Source organism: Heptranchias perlo, chromosome 40, assembly GCF_035084215.1.
Source record: "Heptranchias perlo isolate sHepPer1 chromosome 40, sHepPer1.hap1, whole genome shotgun sequence".
NCBI classification, from domain to species: Eukaryota; Metazoa; Chordata; class Chondrichthyes; order Hexanchiformes; family Hexanchidae; genus Heptranchias; species Heptranchias perlo.
In genome coordinates, this window is record NC_090364.1 from 9,274,087 (window position 1) to 9,291,557 (window position 17,471).

Below are 17,471 nucleotides of genomic sequence, written 5' to 3' on the forward strand. Positions count from 1 at the left end.
GAGATAGATTGGGATAAAAGGCAGCCTAACGGCCCATGCAGAATACCACTGAAGGCCCTTTGGCTGATTCAACAATTTGTATTTATATGGCGCCTTTGACATAGTAAAACATCCCAAGGCGCTTCACAGGAGCGATTATCAAACAAGATTTGACACCGAGCCACATAAGGAGATATTAGGACAGATGACCAAAAGCTTGGTCAAAGTTTTAAGGAAAATCTTAAAAAAGGAGAGGGGTAGAGAGGCGGAGAGATTTAGGGAGGGAATTCCAGAGCTTTGGACCAAGGCAGCTGAAGGAACAGCTGTTAATTCAGGACATCAATTCTACCATCTTCCTTTTACACATCGCCTAGGGAGTGCACGTTGAGGTGTGGGAAAAGCTTGCGTGCTCCCATGACCCTGGGAGCTATGCTGGCGGAAGTATAACTCCTGGAAGGGTCACCAAAGCCAGACAGGTTGAAAGGTAGGAGCCAGCCTGAAGGCCAGACCACTGGTCCTAGTTGTGAAGGCTGATGACCTGTCCATGTGAAATGCCTTTCGTTATGGAAACAGTCCAGAGACAAGTCAAGTCTGTTACAGACTTGCAATATAAACATCAACTGTACAACACCACAATCTGCTGATGGTAAAGCAAGATGATATTCAGAGCATAGTCAAATAACTTGCTCTGGACAGAGAGCAGTGGATTGCCTTCATAGGCCACTAGGCACAGGAGGCTAACTAACTTCCAATGACAGGTTTTAACATCCACATGAAGCAACAAAAGGGACCTTGGTGTAACATCTCATCCAACATTGCAGCTGTCAGTAGTGCATGTCCTTAAACCCTCACAGCCTTCTATCCGAGGCGAGACTGCCGCCAACCGAGTTAATCGGACACATCAAGACCCCCTTGCTGGCCTGCAATGACCTACCCTTGCAAAAAGTAAACTGGGAGAGATCTGGCTAACCACACTCAAGAAGCTCGACACCATCCAGGACAAAGCAGCCCGCTTGATTGGCACCCCAAACATTCACTCCCTCCACCACCGGCGCACCGTGGCTGCAGTGTGTACCATCCACAGGATGCACTGCAGCAACTCACCAAGGCTTCTTCGACAGCACCTCCCAAACCTACAACCTCTACCACCTAGAAGGACGAGGGCAGCAGGCACATGGGAACACCACCACCTGCACGTTCCCCTCCAAGTCACACACCATCCCGACTTGGAAATATATCGCCGTTCCTTCATCGTCGCTGAATCAAAATCCTGGAACTCCCTTCCTAACAGCACTGTGGGAGAACCTTCACCGCACGGACTGCAGCGGTTCAAGAAGGCGGCTCATCACCACCTTCTCAAGGGCAATTAGGGATGGGCAATAAATGCCGGCCTCGCCAGCGATGCCCACATCCCATGAACGAATAATAAAAAAAAAATGATTCCTTGCACAACCCCACAGATTGCACACTGGGCTGCTGTTAAACCTGGATACACGTGTGCATCTGCAGAAATTAGGGGTGTGCTTAGCAGGCTATCATTACATTGCACAGGAGGCCCTGGGAGTTAAAATCCTCTGCGTTTTAAAGGACTCAAAGACACAAGTGACCAGTCGCTGCCCCACGAGCATTAGCCGAGACCCCTATTTGCTCTACGATACTTGGACTGGAGGGAGGTAATTTCTTCCAGCCTGATTCCAAACAGCAAAAGTTAGTGTAATCCTGTGTCTCGCTCGATAGACAGACCTGCACAATAGCAGCTAGCGATATAGCAGCAGCGAGCCAGAAGAACCCTTGCAATAACAAATGACAGTTATTATCCTGTGACTCAACTATACAGCGATATGAAGGCTTGCAACGCAAGTTATGGAGAAGCAGGAAGAGTCTGCTAGCTTGTCTGGCGGGAGAGGTTTTGAGTGTACTGCACACACCCACCGCCACCCAGTCATTCTCAGTTTTATCTGGTTAATTCTCCTCCTAATTCTGCCCCCCCATACACACTTCCTCCTCCCTAACAAAGAGGAGGAGGGGTGGAGGGGGGGGGGGCCTGGGGAATGAGTGAGCACCGACATGACACACTCAATCCGACATGTGAGCTATTACATTACCAAACGGAACCCACACCTCGCCAGCGGACAGCACGGACGCTGGGCAATTATCAGTGACACGTCGAAGTCTGCCCTTGCAATTGCTGGTCAGCAGCTGGACGTTAACAGATTAATCCAGGAGAAGCTGATTTGGGATTTGGCCTCCATTCCTGGTCTGCTGCCAACAATAACCGAGGCAGAAATGCGCACAACATGCCACCCGTCTGGGCAGGCGCCACAGCAGGGAGAAAAAAAAAAGAACAAGCAAATCTGTACAGGACTGTTCCACCAGCCTCGGCCTGCCCAAGGGAAACATAATATTAGTGGAAGCCTCCCACAGCTGTATCACCAGCTAGCAAACCGAAACATTTGTGATTTAGACAAGGTGCGGTCGTATGTTGTCCATTGTACCACAACACTGTGTAAAACAGACTCTCAAGGGATGAGAGAAATGGCCTACTTCTATTCATAGGAAGATTAGGCCATTCAGCCCCTTGAGCCCGTTCCGCCATTCAATTAGACCATGACTGATCTGTACCTCAACCAGATTCACTGAATTCAATTTCATGACTCGCCATGGTGGGGTTTGAACTCATGACCCCTGGGTTCCTAGTCTAGCACCATAACCATTGCACGCGTGTAACCACCGCAAGCCACACTACCGCGACTCCAAGAGGACACACATCCTACAAAAAAAAAAGTTCACCATTGGTTGCAAACACCACAGCCGTTCCGTTCACCTACCCTCGTAGCAATCGCGGACCGTATCAAAATACACGTAGTACTGGTCATTGGTGAAGAAGAGGAGGCTGAGCCAAGAGTCAAAGGCGTAGATCGGGACAATGAAGAGGATTCGCACGATGTAGCGCTGCTCATTCGGTGTGCTGTAGCATCGCAGGTGCATGTAAATCTGCAAAAGAAATCCAAGAGAGCTGTTAGTACAGGGTGCGGTGCACAAGAGAACAGAGCCCAGGGTGGGGTGGACTCGATGGGGCTTAAAATAGTTGGTAACAATTTACAGCATATCATCTGCTTCGAGAGAGCAGGAGGGAAAACAGAGGATAACAGCATTAAAACCTAAAAGTTGTTAGGCTCGTTATTAAAGTCTGTTTGAGAAGTCCTAAAATAAACTCTACACCTCCATTATGACTGCAGATTTATTACAATCACATTAACGCTTCAATTCCTAAATAGACAGCGGTTACCCTTTGTAGACTATGTATCTTGCTGCATGCTTCATCATTAAGGGATTAACGCTACTGTAGGACGCACTGAGCTGTGGGAATGTGAATTCATACTCTCGATCCTTCTCATGCTGAACCAACGTGGGAAAGTGCCAAGTGATTCCCCGCTCGAGAACAAGAAAAATAACCGATGGATTGGCAGGAAATTCTTGGAATATGTGAATATACAGACTGCGCGAGTCTGTGAAAGATCCCCAGAAACGCCTATAAACTGACAGCACTAGGGGCACCTGGCTGACAGGCAGGGTTGCCAACTCTGGTTGGATGTATTCCTGGAAGGTTTTCCCATCTCCAACCACCCCGTCACCACCCCCCCCCCCCCCACACTCCTGCCATTGGTCGCCCAACATGTCCATCCTCATGGGGCACTGCCTTCTCATGGCCAATTGGAAAGTAAAGACTCTTCGTTACCCAATTGGCTGATCAAACAGCCGTTTTTCTCCATCTCCAATATTTTTATAACCAATAAATGGAAGTGTTCAAAAAAAATCTTTTTAATGCCCTGATGATTTTTCTCCTGGGGTTGCTCACAGCAGTGTCCTGGAGATTAATCTTTAGCTCCTGGAGACTTCATGGCAATCCTGGAGGATTGGCAACCCTACTGACGAGCATCTGCACCCCTGGGTGGATGGTACAAGATGGAGTCACCGGGCCCTCCCGGGACCAAGGTGCATCTAGCAATACAAGAAAAACATTAAAAAAGGGTAACAGAAGCCTGGGAGGTGTACACTCAGTGGCAAATGCTCCCCAATATGTAGGAGCTATACTACATAACTTAAAAAACTAGTGTCCCTTCTAAGCAATTTCTTTGGCCAATACTCTTCATTCCACTTCAATCTTCCCTTCGCCCCACCATTGACAGCCTTGCCTTCAGCTACCTAGGCCCCAAATTCTGGATTTACCTCCCTAAACCCTTCTGCCTCCACCTCCCTCCTCTAAAATCCACCTCTTAGACCAAGCTTTAAGTTAGCCCTCCTTATATCGCCTCCTTTGGCTGGGAGTCCTTTTTTTTTTTGATTACGCCTCGGTGAAGTGTTTTGTGACGTTTCCCCCAACATTAAAGGAGTGATATAAACGCAAGTCATTGAGATCGAAGAGGCTTTTGAAGGAAAGTAGCAAGAAGAGGAGGGTGATTGAGAAAACACAGGGAACAGAGGAATGAAGTTTGGGTAAGGGGGTGCAAGAGGAAGTCAGACATGATAAAGGTAAGCATTTCCATCTCTTGGCCTGCTCCTATATCACGGCCACTCGTTCCTCTCCTGTAGGTAGTGACGCCTGCCATCATATGATTCCACGAGTGTCGGCAGTGCAAAGGAAGTTAGTCACAAGAAGTGAAGAGCTAGCCTTGTTCCCAAAAACCAAGCACATCAAGTCTGAATTTAAGTAGTGATATTGGGATGTATAATCAAGATAAAGGCCACTCTCAATCCAGCAAATCCTGCCAGCCTACGAACATAAGAAATAGGAGCAGGAGTAGGCCAATCGGCCCCTCGAGCCTGCTCCGCCATTCAATAAGATCATGGCTGATCTGATCCTAACCTCAAATCTAAATTCATGTCCAATTTCCTGCCCGCTCCCCGTAACCCCTAATTCCCTTTACTTCTAGGAAACTGTCTATTTCTGTTTTAAATTTATTTAATGATGTAGCTTCCACAGCTTCCTGGGGCAGCAAATTCCACAGACCTACTACCCTCTGAGTGAAGAAGTTTCTCCTCATCTCAGTTTTGAAAGAGCAGCCCCTTATTCTAAGATTATGCCCCCTAGTTCTAGTTTCACCCATCCTTGGGAACATCCTCACCGCATCCACCCGATCAAGCCCCTTCACAATTTTATATGTTTCAATAAGATCGCCTCTCATTCTTCTGAACTCCAATGAGTAGAGTCCCAATCTACTCAACCTCTCCTCATATGTCCACCCCCTCATCCCCGGGATTAACCGAGTGAACCTTCTTTGTACTGCCTCGAGAGCAGAACCAGCTCTGCCTCACTGAGGCAATAAGTGATTCTAAGGCTCTGGGTCAGCTTAAGGCAGGCGATACGGGCGGGGGAGGGGATTTGCGTATTAAGAAAAACGTCAGCCGTGGCAAATTAAGACTAGACTTTGACTGTTTAATTAAAACAGCGGGGATTTAAAAAGCATATATATTAGATAGACAAATGAGATTTAATTATCCACGGAGCTGCTTCATCAGCAGTTTAACTGCCTGAAGAGATCCCAGGCCCAACTCCTTCTTCTTTTTAAAAAAAAAACAAGTTGGCAACTCTCGAGGTATCATCCCTCCGACACACTGGGTTTTGGCTTCGCCTGTGTTATGCAAGTCTCCAAGAGATAGCACCGCCACTAACCTTCCACTTGTTGCCAGTGTGATTGCCGTTACCGAGCAACCAGCTACTGGTGCTGACGTCGGTGTTGTATCAGGGCAACAGCTACTGATGTCAACAGTGCGGAGGAGAGAGGATGGGGGTGGTGGGCGTAGGGGTTGCCAACACTTCAGGATTGCCCTGGAGTCTCCAGGAATTAAAGACTAATCTCCAGGACACTGCTGTGAGCAACACCCAGGAGAAAAAAAAAAATCACAGGGGCATTAAAAAAAAATGTGCATTTAAAAAAAATTTGAACAGTTTTGTTTATTAGTGATAAAAATATTGGACATGGGAAGAAAAGCTGACAGTCAGGAATCATCCAAATCGGGTGAAGAAGAGTCTGTTTGCGTTCCAATTGGCTGCGGAAAGGCGGTGCTACACGAGGACGGACGTGTCGGACAACCAATGGCGGGAGTGTGTGGGGGGGGGGGGGGGGGGGGGGGGGGCGGTTGGAGGCACGAGCTCGTGACGAAACCTCCAGTAATATGTCCAACCAGAGTTGGCAACCCTATGAAGATGGGCAGCAACCTCACTGGCCCAGTTCAAGTTTTACCCAAGGGCTGGGCGCCAAAAAAAAAAAATTAAGGCTTTCCTGATTCTGCTCTCAAGAAAATAAAAAAACAGGCCTGGATTGACTACTAGGCCCTTCCATTGGAGGTCGGGATGTCACATGGTTCCTCTCTGGGCTCAGAACCCTGAAGGAACTCTAGAAATATTTGTGAATCCCATGTTCCAGCAAGATGGTCACAGCTCCCAAGATCTTTAAAAGCCAGCTTTAAAAACGTGTGCTTCTGTAAAACTGAGACACACACATGAAAGGATCAAGACCCCCTTGTGCAAGACACCGCCAAGGTGGCAGAGAAGGGAAGATTAAATCAAAGTGGTAACATGATACCAAGGTTGGGGTTTTATCTGTACACTGTGGAAAGACTGTGGTTAGTTTGGTTGGGGGGGGGAAGGGAGGGGGGTGGGGAGATGAGACGAAGAGTAGAGAAAGCATACTTCCCTCCTACATATGTAAGGAGTCGCACAAAACCAGGTTATAGTCCAACAGCTTTATTTGAAATCACAAGCTTTCGGAGCTTTGCTCCTTTGTCAGGTGAAGTGGTTGGGCTATAGTGTGGGACTATAACCTGGTGTTGTGCGATTCCTTACATTTGTCCACCCCAGTCCATCACCGGCATCTCCACATCATCCCTCCTACATGGCATAGGAAAATCCCAGATAAGAGTGATTCGTCCCAGTGGTTTTCATATTTTGGTGTTTATGTCATCTCCTTCCCACCTCTCTTTCCGTGCCACACAGTGGGCCAAATGAATCAGACAGGCCACCTGCACCAAAGCATCTGCCAACTATGACCAGCTGTCGGGAGGTGTTGGTGAGCAGGTTGTGGTGGCCCTCATGTGATGGGACAGCTCCTGACTTCTCCATGGCAACACAGATTGAGGACCTCACGCACCTTGGCTCCTGAGCACTGCAGCTCCCACTTATCTATTTAAAAATTAATTCTCGGGACGTGGACAATCGCTGGCAAGGCCGGCATTTATTGCCCATCCCTAGTTGGGCTTGAGAAGGTGGTGGTGAGCCGCCTTCTGCTTGAACCGCTGCAGTCCGTGTGGTGAAAGTGGTCCCACAGTGCTGTTGGGTAGCTAGCGGCAACATTGCAAATCGCTCTCCAGCTTAGCAGCTGTGGCCTATTGGTGATTCAACTTTCACCAGTTAACCCATGGGAAACTCATCAGATAGGAATACCAATGACATGGGACTTGAAGCAAGTCACCACAAGCATAATAGATCTCTTTTTTAAAAAAAAACAGCTGGTCTTTCCTTCCTCTCCACAAGTGGCTTGATAGCACTGTAATACGATAACAGAGCTGTATAGACCAGAACGGCCCTAGGTTTGAACCCTGGTATACGCTCCGTGCAGAGATCTCAGCCAGTTCCTGCAAGAGGGGGCGGGGGGGAGGAGGAAAGAGTGGACCCACAATTAGAATCACAGAAGGAGGCCATTCGACCCATCGAGCCCATGCCGGCTCTCTGCAAGAGCAATCCAGTTAGTTCCACTCCCCCCCAGTTGGCCCCAGATCCTTAGGCTAGGAGAAAGGGGTGGTGGTGGGGGGGGCAAATCAATTTGCTGCTCCCATTCTCCCCCACTCAGAAGTGTGCACTTCAGGGAGAGGACAAGAACAGGCTCAAATATGGTGTCCCACGCGGTAAAATAGCTCAAAATCCATGGTATAGACTCACACCAGCAGAAAAGCAACTTGGCTGAGGTCCTGTTGGGCTGTTGCTGCCCAAAGAGCCACAGCAAGACCCAGAGAGGGAAGCATTGGTTTGGGGGAAGGGAGGAGGGGGAAGGAGAAGAGGCAGCAGTAGGATTGACAACCCCCCTGATCCTGCCAACACACCACCGACTGGACTAGATTTCCTAGCATCCAAGTTCCACAGCGAAGTTCAAAGTTGAAGTCTGAAGAAATCAATTTACAAATTACTCCTAACATGCACCATTTCAAAGCTTTTTTTTTAAAAAAGGAAAACAAAAAAAAAAAAACTGGGATACAGCATTAACCGCCTCTCTGTCCTCCTCCACCCCCACGTAGAGAAGGATCAAACCGAAGTGATCCAAAAAGTGTTGAAATAGTTTGAGGTGTGAGAAGTCTTCCTAGTAACGAGTGCCATTTATCAAAAAATAAAATGCTTCACATCAGGAATTGTTCTTTTTCCCCCACCGCCTGTGGTTCCCAACAGATCCCAGATCTGCTTTAAAGAGGGGCAAAAAACAACAATGCCCAGCACATTTAAAACAATTTTACAACACCAAGTTATAGTCCAACAATTTTTATTTGAAATCTACAAGCTTTCGGAGGCTTCCTCCTTCGTCAGGTAAATGTTCAGGAGCTCCTCGAAGCCTACGCATTTATACATATAGAACAATACATGGTGTTTACAGACTGCCCCTGCAACTGCCCGTTGCCAAGGCAATCACCGTGTTCAGACAGAGAGGTGTGACAGAGAGGTGTCACCTACAGAACCCCCGAGGTGACACCTCTCTGTCTGAACACGGTGATTGCCTTGGGCATTGTTGTTTTTTGCCCCTCTTTAAAGCAGATCTGGGATCTGTTGGGAACCACAGGCGGTGGGGAAAAAGAACAATTCCTGATGTGAAGCATTTTATTTTTTGATAAATGGCACTCGTTACTAGAAAGACTTCTCACACCTCCAGGGGCAGTCTGTAAACACCATGTATTGTTCTATAAGTATAAATGCGTAGGCTTCGAGGAGCTCCTGAACATTTACCTGACGAAGGAGGAAGCCTCCGAAAGCTTGTAGATTTCAAATAAAAATTGTTGGACTATAACTTGGTGTTGTAAAATTGTTTACAATTGTCAACCCCAGTCCATCACCGGCATCTCCACATCAGCACATTTAAAACAGATTTGGAGAAAAAGAAAAGCGCGAGAGCGAGCGTGAGAGAAAAGACACAGACAAAGGAGAGAGAAAGATAAAGAGAAATACAGGGGCCTGTCAGTGCGGACTGCACGGTGTGCGGATATTACACAGTGTGCTGAGAGTTCGGTACGTGTGGGAGTTAGGTGAAGTGGGGGAAGGAGGTGCTGCTTTGCCTTGCTTTTCCTGCAGAGCGGTAGTGGACCTGAGAGCGGTGAGCGGCGGGAGAGAGCGAGACCAGAGCGGGGATAAAAACAGCGCGGAGAGAGCGAGACCAGAGCTTACTCTGAGAGCGAGACTCTGAGACCAGCGGCAGTTCGGGGTGACGTCACCAGTCAGAAAGTGACGCGGCACAGGGGAGGCAGCTGATTGGTGAGTAGGTTCAGGTGAGTATTTCTACCATTTTACTGTAAGTAAAGTAATAAGAAAGGGAAGATCTGCAGGTTTTATAGCAGATAGTGTTTTTTTTTAGTGAACCTAGGTCCCTCGTATAGTTAACATTTTCTAATTTCAACGTAATTTAAAAGGGGTAACTCAGCTAAGGCAAGTCATGGCAGCAGACCTCGCACCCGTGATATGCTCCTCCTGCAAGATGTGGGAAGTCATGGACACTACCAGTGTCCCTACCGACCATGTGTGCGGGAAGTGTGTCCACCTGCAGCTACTGACCGATCGTATCTCGGAGCTGGAGCTGCGGGTGGACTCACTGTGGAGCATCCGCGATGCAGAGAAACTCGTGGATAGCACGTTTAGCGAGTTGGTCACACCGCAGGTAAAGGGTATACAGGCAGGAAGTGAATGGGTGACCACCAGGAAGAGTAAGAGATGCAGGCAGGTAGTGCAGGGGTCCCCTGTGGCCATCCCCCTCTCAAACAGATATGCCACTTTGGATGCTGTTGGGGGGGGATGACTTATCAGGGGAAGGCAGCAGCAGCCAACTTCCTGGCACCACGGGTAGCTCTGCTGCACAGGCTGGGAGGAAAAAGAGTGGCAGAGCTATAGTGATAGGGGACTCAATTGTAAGGGGAATAGACAGGCGTTTCTGCGGCCGCAACCGAGACTCCAGGATGGTGTGTTGCCTCCCTGGTGCAAGGATCAAGGATGTCTCGGAGCGGCTACAGAACATTTTGGAGGGGGAGGGCGAACAGCCAGCTGTCGTGGTGCACATAGGCACCAACGATATAGGTAAAAAAGGGGATGAGGTCCTAAAAGCAGAATATAGGGAGTTAGGAGGTAAATTAAAAAATAGGACCTCAAAGGTAGTAATCTCAGGATTGCTGCCAGTGCCACGTGCTAGTCAGAGTAGAAATAGGAGGATATTTCAAATGAATACGTGGCTAGAGGAATGGTGCAAGGGGGAGGGATTCAAATTCCTGGGACACTGGAAACGGTTCTGGGGGAGGTGGGACCAGTACAAACCGGACGGTCTGCACCTGGGCAGGGCCGGGACCGCTGTCCTAGGAGGAGTGTTTGCTAGTGCTGTTGGGGAGGGTTTAAACTAAAGTGGCAGGGGGTTGGGAACCTGAGCAGGGAGAGAGAGGAAAGCGTAACAGGAAGGGACAGAAGGTATGGAGTAATAGGTAAAGTGTTAAAAAAGGAAAAAGCAGGAACTAAGCGTCACAAAACAGATTTGAAAGTTCTTTATCTGAATGCACGTAGCATTCGTAATAAAATGGACGAGTTAACGGCACAAATAACTACGTATGGGTATGATCTTGTGGCCATTACAGAAACATGGCTGCAGGGTGACAACGACTGGGAATTAAATATGCCAGGGTATTTAACAATCAGGAAGGACAGGCAGGAAGGAAGGGGAGGTGGGGTGGCTATGTTAATAAAGGAAGAAATCACTGTAATACAGAGAAATGATATTGGGACAAAGCATCAAGATAATGAAACAGTTTGGGTGGAGATAAGGAATAATAAGGGAAAAAAAACATTAGTGGGCGTAGTATATAGGCCTCCTAATAGTTGCAACTCTGCTGGAAGAAGTATTAATCAGGAGATAGTCGGGGCATGTAATAAGGGAACAGCCATAATTATGGGGGATTTTAATTATCATATTAACTGGACAAATCAAATTGGGCAGAGCAGCCTTGAGGACGAGTTCATTGAGTGCATCAGGGATGGATTTCTTGAGCAGTATGTAACTGATCCTACAAGGGGGCAGGCAACCTTGGACCTGGTCCTGTGTAATGAGTCAGGATTAATTAATAATGTCCTAGTTAAGGATCCCCTTGGAACAAGCGACCACAACATGGTTGAATTCCATATCCAATTAGAGGGTGAGAAGGTTGATTCTCAAACAAGCGTACTGAGCTTGAATAAAGGAGACTATGATGGTATGAGAGCGGAATTGATTAAAGTGGACTGGGAAAATAGATTAAAGGGTAAGACGGTACATGAGCAGTGGTGTTCATTTAGGGAGTTATTTTACAACTTTCAAAATAAATATATTCCACTGAGGAAAAAAGGGTGTAAAAGAAATGACAGCCACCCGTGGCTAAGTAAAGAAATCAAGGATAGTATCCGACTAAAAACAAGGACATATAAGGTAGCCAAACTTAGTGGGAGGATAGAAGATTGGGAATTCTTCAAAAGACAGCAAAAAGTAACTAAAGGATTGATTAAGAAAGGGAAGTTAGATTATGAAAAGAAATTAGCAAAAAATATAAAAACAGATAGCAAGAGTTTCTATAGTTATATAAAAAGAAAAAGGGTGGCTAAGGCAAACATAGGTCCCTTAGAGGATGAGACCGGGAAATTAATGGTGGGAAACATGGAGATGGCAAAAATGCTGAACAAATATTTTGTTTCAGTCTTTACAGTAGAGGACACTAAGAATATCCCAACACTGGACAAACAGGGGACTCTCGGGGGGGAGGAGCTAAATACGATTAAAATCACTCAAGAGATGGTACTCAGTAAAATAATGGGACTCAAGGCGGATAAATCCCCTGGACCTGATGGCTTCCATCCTAGGGTCTTGAGGGAAGTGGCAGTAGGGATTGTGGATGCTTTGGTGATAGTTTTCCAAAATTCCCTGGACTCAGGAGAGGTCCCGGCAGATTGGAAAACTGCTAATGTAACACCGTTATTTAAAAAGGGTAGTAGGCAGAAGGCTGGAAATTATAGGCCAGTTAGCTTAACATCTGTGGTGGGTAAAATTTTGGAGTCTATTATTAAGGAGACAGTAACGGAACATTTAGATAAGCATAATTTAATAGGACAAAGTCAGCATGGCTTTATGAAGGGGAAGTCATGTCTGACAAATTTGCTTGAGTTCTTCGAGGATATAACGTATAGGGTGGATAAAGGGGAACCAGTGGACGTAGTGTATTTAGACTTCCAGAAGGCATTCGACAAGGTGCCACATAAAAGATTATTACTTGAGATAAAAAATCACGGGATTGGGGGTAATATTCTGGCATGGGTGGAGGATTGGTTATCAAACAGGAAGCAGAGAGTTGGGATAAATGGTTCATTTTCGGACTGGCAACCAGTAACCAGTGGTGTTCCACAGGGGTCGGTGCTGGGTCCCCAACTCTTTACAATCTATATTAACGATTTGGAGGAGGGGACCGAGTGCAACATATCAAAATTTGCAGATGATACAAAGATGGGAGGGAAAGTAGAGAGTGAGGAGGACATAAAAAACCTGCAAGGGGATATAGACAGGCTGGGTGAGTGGGCGGAGATTTGGCAGATGCAATATAATATTAGAAAATGTGAGGTTATGCACTTTGGCAGGAAAAATCAGAGAGCAAGTTATTTTCTTAATGGCGAGAGACTGGAAAGTACTGCAGTACAAAGGGATCTGGGGGTCCTAGTGCAAGAAAATCAAAAAGTTGGTATGCAGGTGCAGCAGGTGATCAAGAAAGCCAACGGAATGTTGGCTTTTATTGCTAGGGGGATAGAATATAAAAACAAGGAGGTATTGCTGCAGTTATATAAGGTATTGGTGAGACCGCACCTGGAATACTGCATACAGTTTTGGTCTCCATACTTAAGAAAAGACATACTTGCTCTCGAGGCAGTACAAAGAAGGTTCACTCGGTTAATCCCGGGGATGAGGGGGCGGACATATGAGGAGAGGTTGAGTAGATTGGGACTCTACTCATTGGAGTTCAGAAGAATGAGAGGCGATCTTATTGAAACATATAAGATTGTGAAGGGTCTTGATCGGGTGGATGCAGTAAGGATGTTCCCAAAGATGGGTGAAACTAGAACGAGGGGGCATAATCTTAGAATAAGGGGCTGCTCTTTCAAAACTGAGATGAGGAGAAACTTCTTCACTCAGAGGGTGGTAGGACTGTGGAATTTGCTGCCCCAGGAAGCTGTGGAAGCTACATCATTAGATAAATTTAAAACAGAAATAGACAGTTTCCTAGAAGTAAAGGGAATTAGGGGTTATGGGGAGCATGCAGGAAATTGGACATGAAGCTGAGTTCGGATCGGTCAATGCCCTGTGGGTGGCGGAGAGGGCCCAGGGGCTATGTGGCCGGGTCCTGCTCCGACTTCTTGTGTTCTTTAGATTTGTGGTTGGGATCAGATCAGCCATGATCTTATTGAATGGCGGAGCAGGCTCGAGGGGCCGATTGGCCTACTCCTGCTCCAATTTCTTATGTTCTTATGTTCTAAAGGAGAGAGAAAGAGAAAAAAGAAAAAAAGAGGGAGAGAGATATTGATTTTCATCCAGTCACCAAGGTGAGTACAAACAAGATAATCTGTTTTGTACTAATGCGGGGTTTTCATTCACACTACTGAGCAGCAGAACATCTCTGTTTGATCTTGAACATGGCATTCTGCACAATGATAGAAGCTGCTCATTGGAGCTTGCTCTAATCGCTGCAACGAGCAGGCAGCAAGTGAGGGGCTGGTGAGGACTGCCCTTCAGGACTGCAGAAACTGCTGTTTGAATTAGTTTGTTCATGCAACTTGGAGTGAGATGGGGAGGAGGAGGAGGGGGCATGTCAGGTCAAATAATAACAAATTTTCCATCTAAAGCAGTACACTTGTCCCTAGCTCAGCCCCTCTCCACCTTTAAAGGGAGACCCCTTCGGGTTCCAATACAGCATTCCTTCAAAGTGCAAGTAGATAAAGTACATTCAAAATGCAAACAGCACTTTGGGTTTTCTAAACAGTACAAGAGTAATGATAAATTGGTACAAGGCAAGGTTAGAGTACTATGTGCAGTATTACATTGTGCGCTGTAGGCTCGGTGTAACAAACAGGCCATTCGGCCCAACTGGTCTATACCAGCATTTACGCTCCACACAAGCCTCCTCCCATCCTACCTCATTTACCCCCATCAGCTTTGCGTGCCCTATTAATAAGGTCATTAAAGCTGTAAGAGAGCGGGCAGCGTTGGTTCACTGCCACGATGCCAGGGATGGAAAACTATAGTTAGGAGAGAATAGAGAGAAAATGGGACTCTTCATTAGAGCAGGGAAGATCACAAGGTCTAATAGAGCTGCTCAAAATTATAGAAGGTTTGATAAGGTAAATAGGGAAAAACCACTTCCACTGGTCAGTTAGTTGGTAACTAGAGGGGAGAAATAAAAGATCAATATAATAAAAAGGGAGCTGGGAGAATGTGTTTTTGTTTTTAATGCAGAGGACTGTTGCAGCATGGAATAATTTGCCACAGGGAATATTTGAGGCAGAGACCATTGCATCCTTTAAGGGAAAATTTGATGAGGGACTATGGGGGAAGAGCAGAGGACAGTGGGATTAGTTCTGGATTGCTCTGGGTGACACAGGCATGGTGTGCTGTAAACTTCTGTGGTCCCAGGTATTTCCCAGTCTCCTGATGCATTTTGGATGAACTTAAAAGAGGAAGGAGGCCCTCTGGATAGGAGGCTGTGTTCCTTTAATTGAGAGAGAGTGTGTACGTGTGCCCGTCGGACAAACAGAAACTCTACTTATGTGGATTCCTCAGTAGCGTTGTTTGGAAACTCTAGTAACCATGTTGACATGGCCACACGTGACAGATGCTGGCCTGACCTCCCCCCAAAATATGTCTCGGATGAAGTGTTTTTTGTTCAAAGTGCTTTCCAATACATCTACGCAAAAAGCAGTAAACATGCTAGAATAAAACCACTAGCAGGAAAAGCACACCTTAAGATATTAAGGGGGAACGGATAGGGTGGAGAGAGAGAAACTATTTCCGCTGGTTGGGGATTCTAGGAGTAGGGGGCACAGTCTAAAAATTAGAGCCAGACCTTTCAGGAGCGAGATTAGAAAACATTTCTACACACAAAGGGTGGTAGAAGTTTGGAACTCTCTTCCGCAAACGGCAATTGATACTAGCTCAATTGCTAAATTTAAATCTGAGATAGATAATACCTTTTGGTTGCCAAAAAGCTAAGGGATATGGGCCAAAGGCGGGTATATGGAGTTAGATCACAGATCAGCCATCATCTTATCAAATGGCGGAGCAGGCACAAGGGGCTGAATGGCCTACTCCTGTTCCTATGTTCTGGAGGGAAACGGTCGTCAGCCACTAGAGCTGCAGCGACTCGCTACTTATTTCCCCACGCTGCTGTCTGCAACGTGCGGGAAGCGCGAAGCTCCCTTTCCCCCCCCTTTAAAACTAGAGTTGCAGAAGGACTTCTCCAAACTACGAGCAAAGCCTAAGGAGAGGGGCCAAAATATAGAGTGTGATGCTAGGCCGGGAGAACTGTAGCACTAGAGAGAGACTAGCTTCAAAAGGGGTTGAATGGTCCTTTCTTGCCTTTCCATTTCTGAAGTAAAATACTCTACCAGCAAGGCAGCAGCACATCTTGCCAGCATAGGGGATTTCGGGGGTTCAGGCAGCTCCACGTCTGACAGCCAGGCCAGGTTTGATGACGCTCCCCTGAAGCGCCTTGGGACGTTTTTACTGCATTAAAGGCTCTAAATAAATGCAAGTTGCGTTTGCCTGCACTCAAAGTAATTCGTTGGCTGTGTAGAGCTTTGGGAAACAAAGGAAAAACGTATTATAATTAATAGGTATCATTTTGCAGACACGAGGAGGGGAGGAAGAATACCTGAAACAGGACTTCCTTAGTCTTCCTTGCGCCTTGACTGAAGTGGGGTTAGACAGAACACTCCCAACACACAACGTAGGAGGGAACGCAAGCAAAAACCGGGCACCCTTACCTGGTGGCACGTTATAAGGAGCGCCGTCCACACAAAGAAGCCGGAGATGCCCTGCGCCGCCGTGGTCATCAGGAATATCGGCTGTTCCACCGCCTTCGGAGCGTCGGGCAGCCACGAGACGCTGGGGTCGGCTGCGGTGGTGCTGGAGCCCGGCCCTGGAGCAGACATCACCGCAGAGACCATGCCGACACTTGCGGAGGCCTCGGTGTTGTTCGGCCCGCTGCTCATCTGGTTGGGGGAGAGGGGAGAACAAACAAGAAGGCGGGTAAGGGAGCGGGCACGCACCAGGGCCAGTTGTAAGCCAGAGGAGATTAAAAACAAAAAAAAGAGTAAACAAGCAAGAGTGCACGAGAGCGATTAAATTAAAGAGAAACAAGAGGTTCTGATGGAAGGTCAGCCCTCCATTAAGGTGCCAAAACTACATTAAAGATTTGATAAACAGCAAGGACTAAATTGCAAGGTTGTAACCCAACCAAGGGCATCCCTGACATCATAAAATAGTAACATTCCAGAGATTAGACTGGAGCCTGGAAATCATTCCCCATTTCCCCTAACATACTGGACAATTCTGCACTGAAAGAACAAACTTGCATTTATATAGCGCCTTTCACGACCCGAGGAATGCCCCAAAGCACTTTTCAACCAACGAAGTACCTTTGAAGTGTAATCACTATTGTAACATAGGAAACGCTGCAGCCAATTTGCACACAGCAAGGTCCCACAAACAGCAATGTAATAATGGCCAGATTATTTTTTTAAAAATTGATATTGGTTGAGGGATAAATATTGGCCAGGACACTGGGGAGAACTCCCCTGCTCCTCTTCGAAATAGTGCCGCATTTCCTACATTACAACAGTGACTATGCTTCAAAAGTACTTTATTGGCTGTAAAGCGTTTTGGGACATCCAGAAGTCATGAAAGGCACTATATAAATGCAAGTTCTTTCTGCTCGTCACTTCCATACCAGGATGTGACCAAGATCAGGCACGTAATCGAGCTGGTGGGCAAAAGGGAGACAAAGCTGCATCTTGCCATTCACATCTTGCCATATCTTGTACCAGAGCACTACACCGCCACCAGATGCAGCGTTGCCTCTCTCCGCAGTTACTACAAGCCGTCCGACAGCGCAGACTTGCGTTGTTCCGCCACAGGGTTGCTTGTGAACCAACTAGCCTGCTGTGTGGCTTCTCGATCTGCCTAGACACTCAG

The 17,471-nt window shown here is 47.0% G+C and overlaps 1 protein-coding gene across 3 annotated transcripts in view; it reads right to left on the reverse strand.

The window, feature by feature from the left end:
• tmem184ba (transmembrane protein 184ba) overlaps nucleotides 1-17,471 on the reverse strand; it is a 60,774-nt gene that overhangs the window by 27,933 nt on the left and 15,370 nt on the right. For all 3 annotated transcript variants that reach the window (XM_067974562.1, XM_067974563.1, XM_067974561.1), the window contains exons 2-3: nucleotides 16,262-16,489; nucleotides 2,808-2,973 (exon numbers count right to left, since the gene is read on the reverse strand). In XM_067974562.1, coding sequence (XP_067830663.1) covers nucleotides 2,808-2,973; nucleotides 16,262-16,489 — 394 coding nt within the window. The remainder of the gene's footprint in view (nucleotides 1-2,807; nucleotides 2,974-16,261; nucleotides 16,490-17,471) is intronic.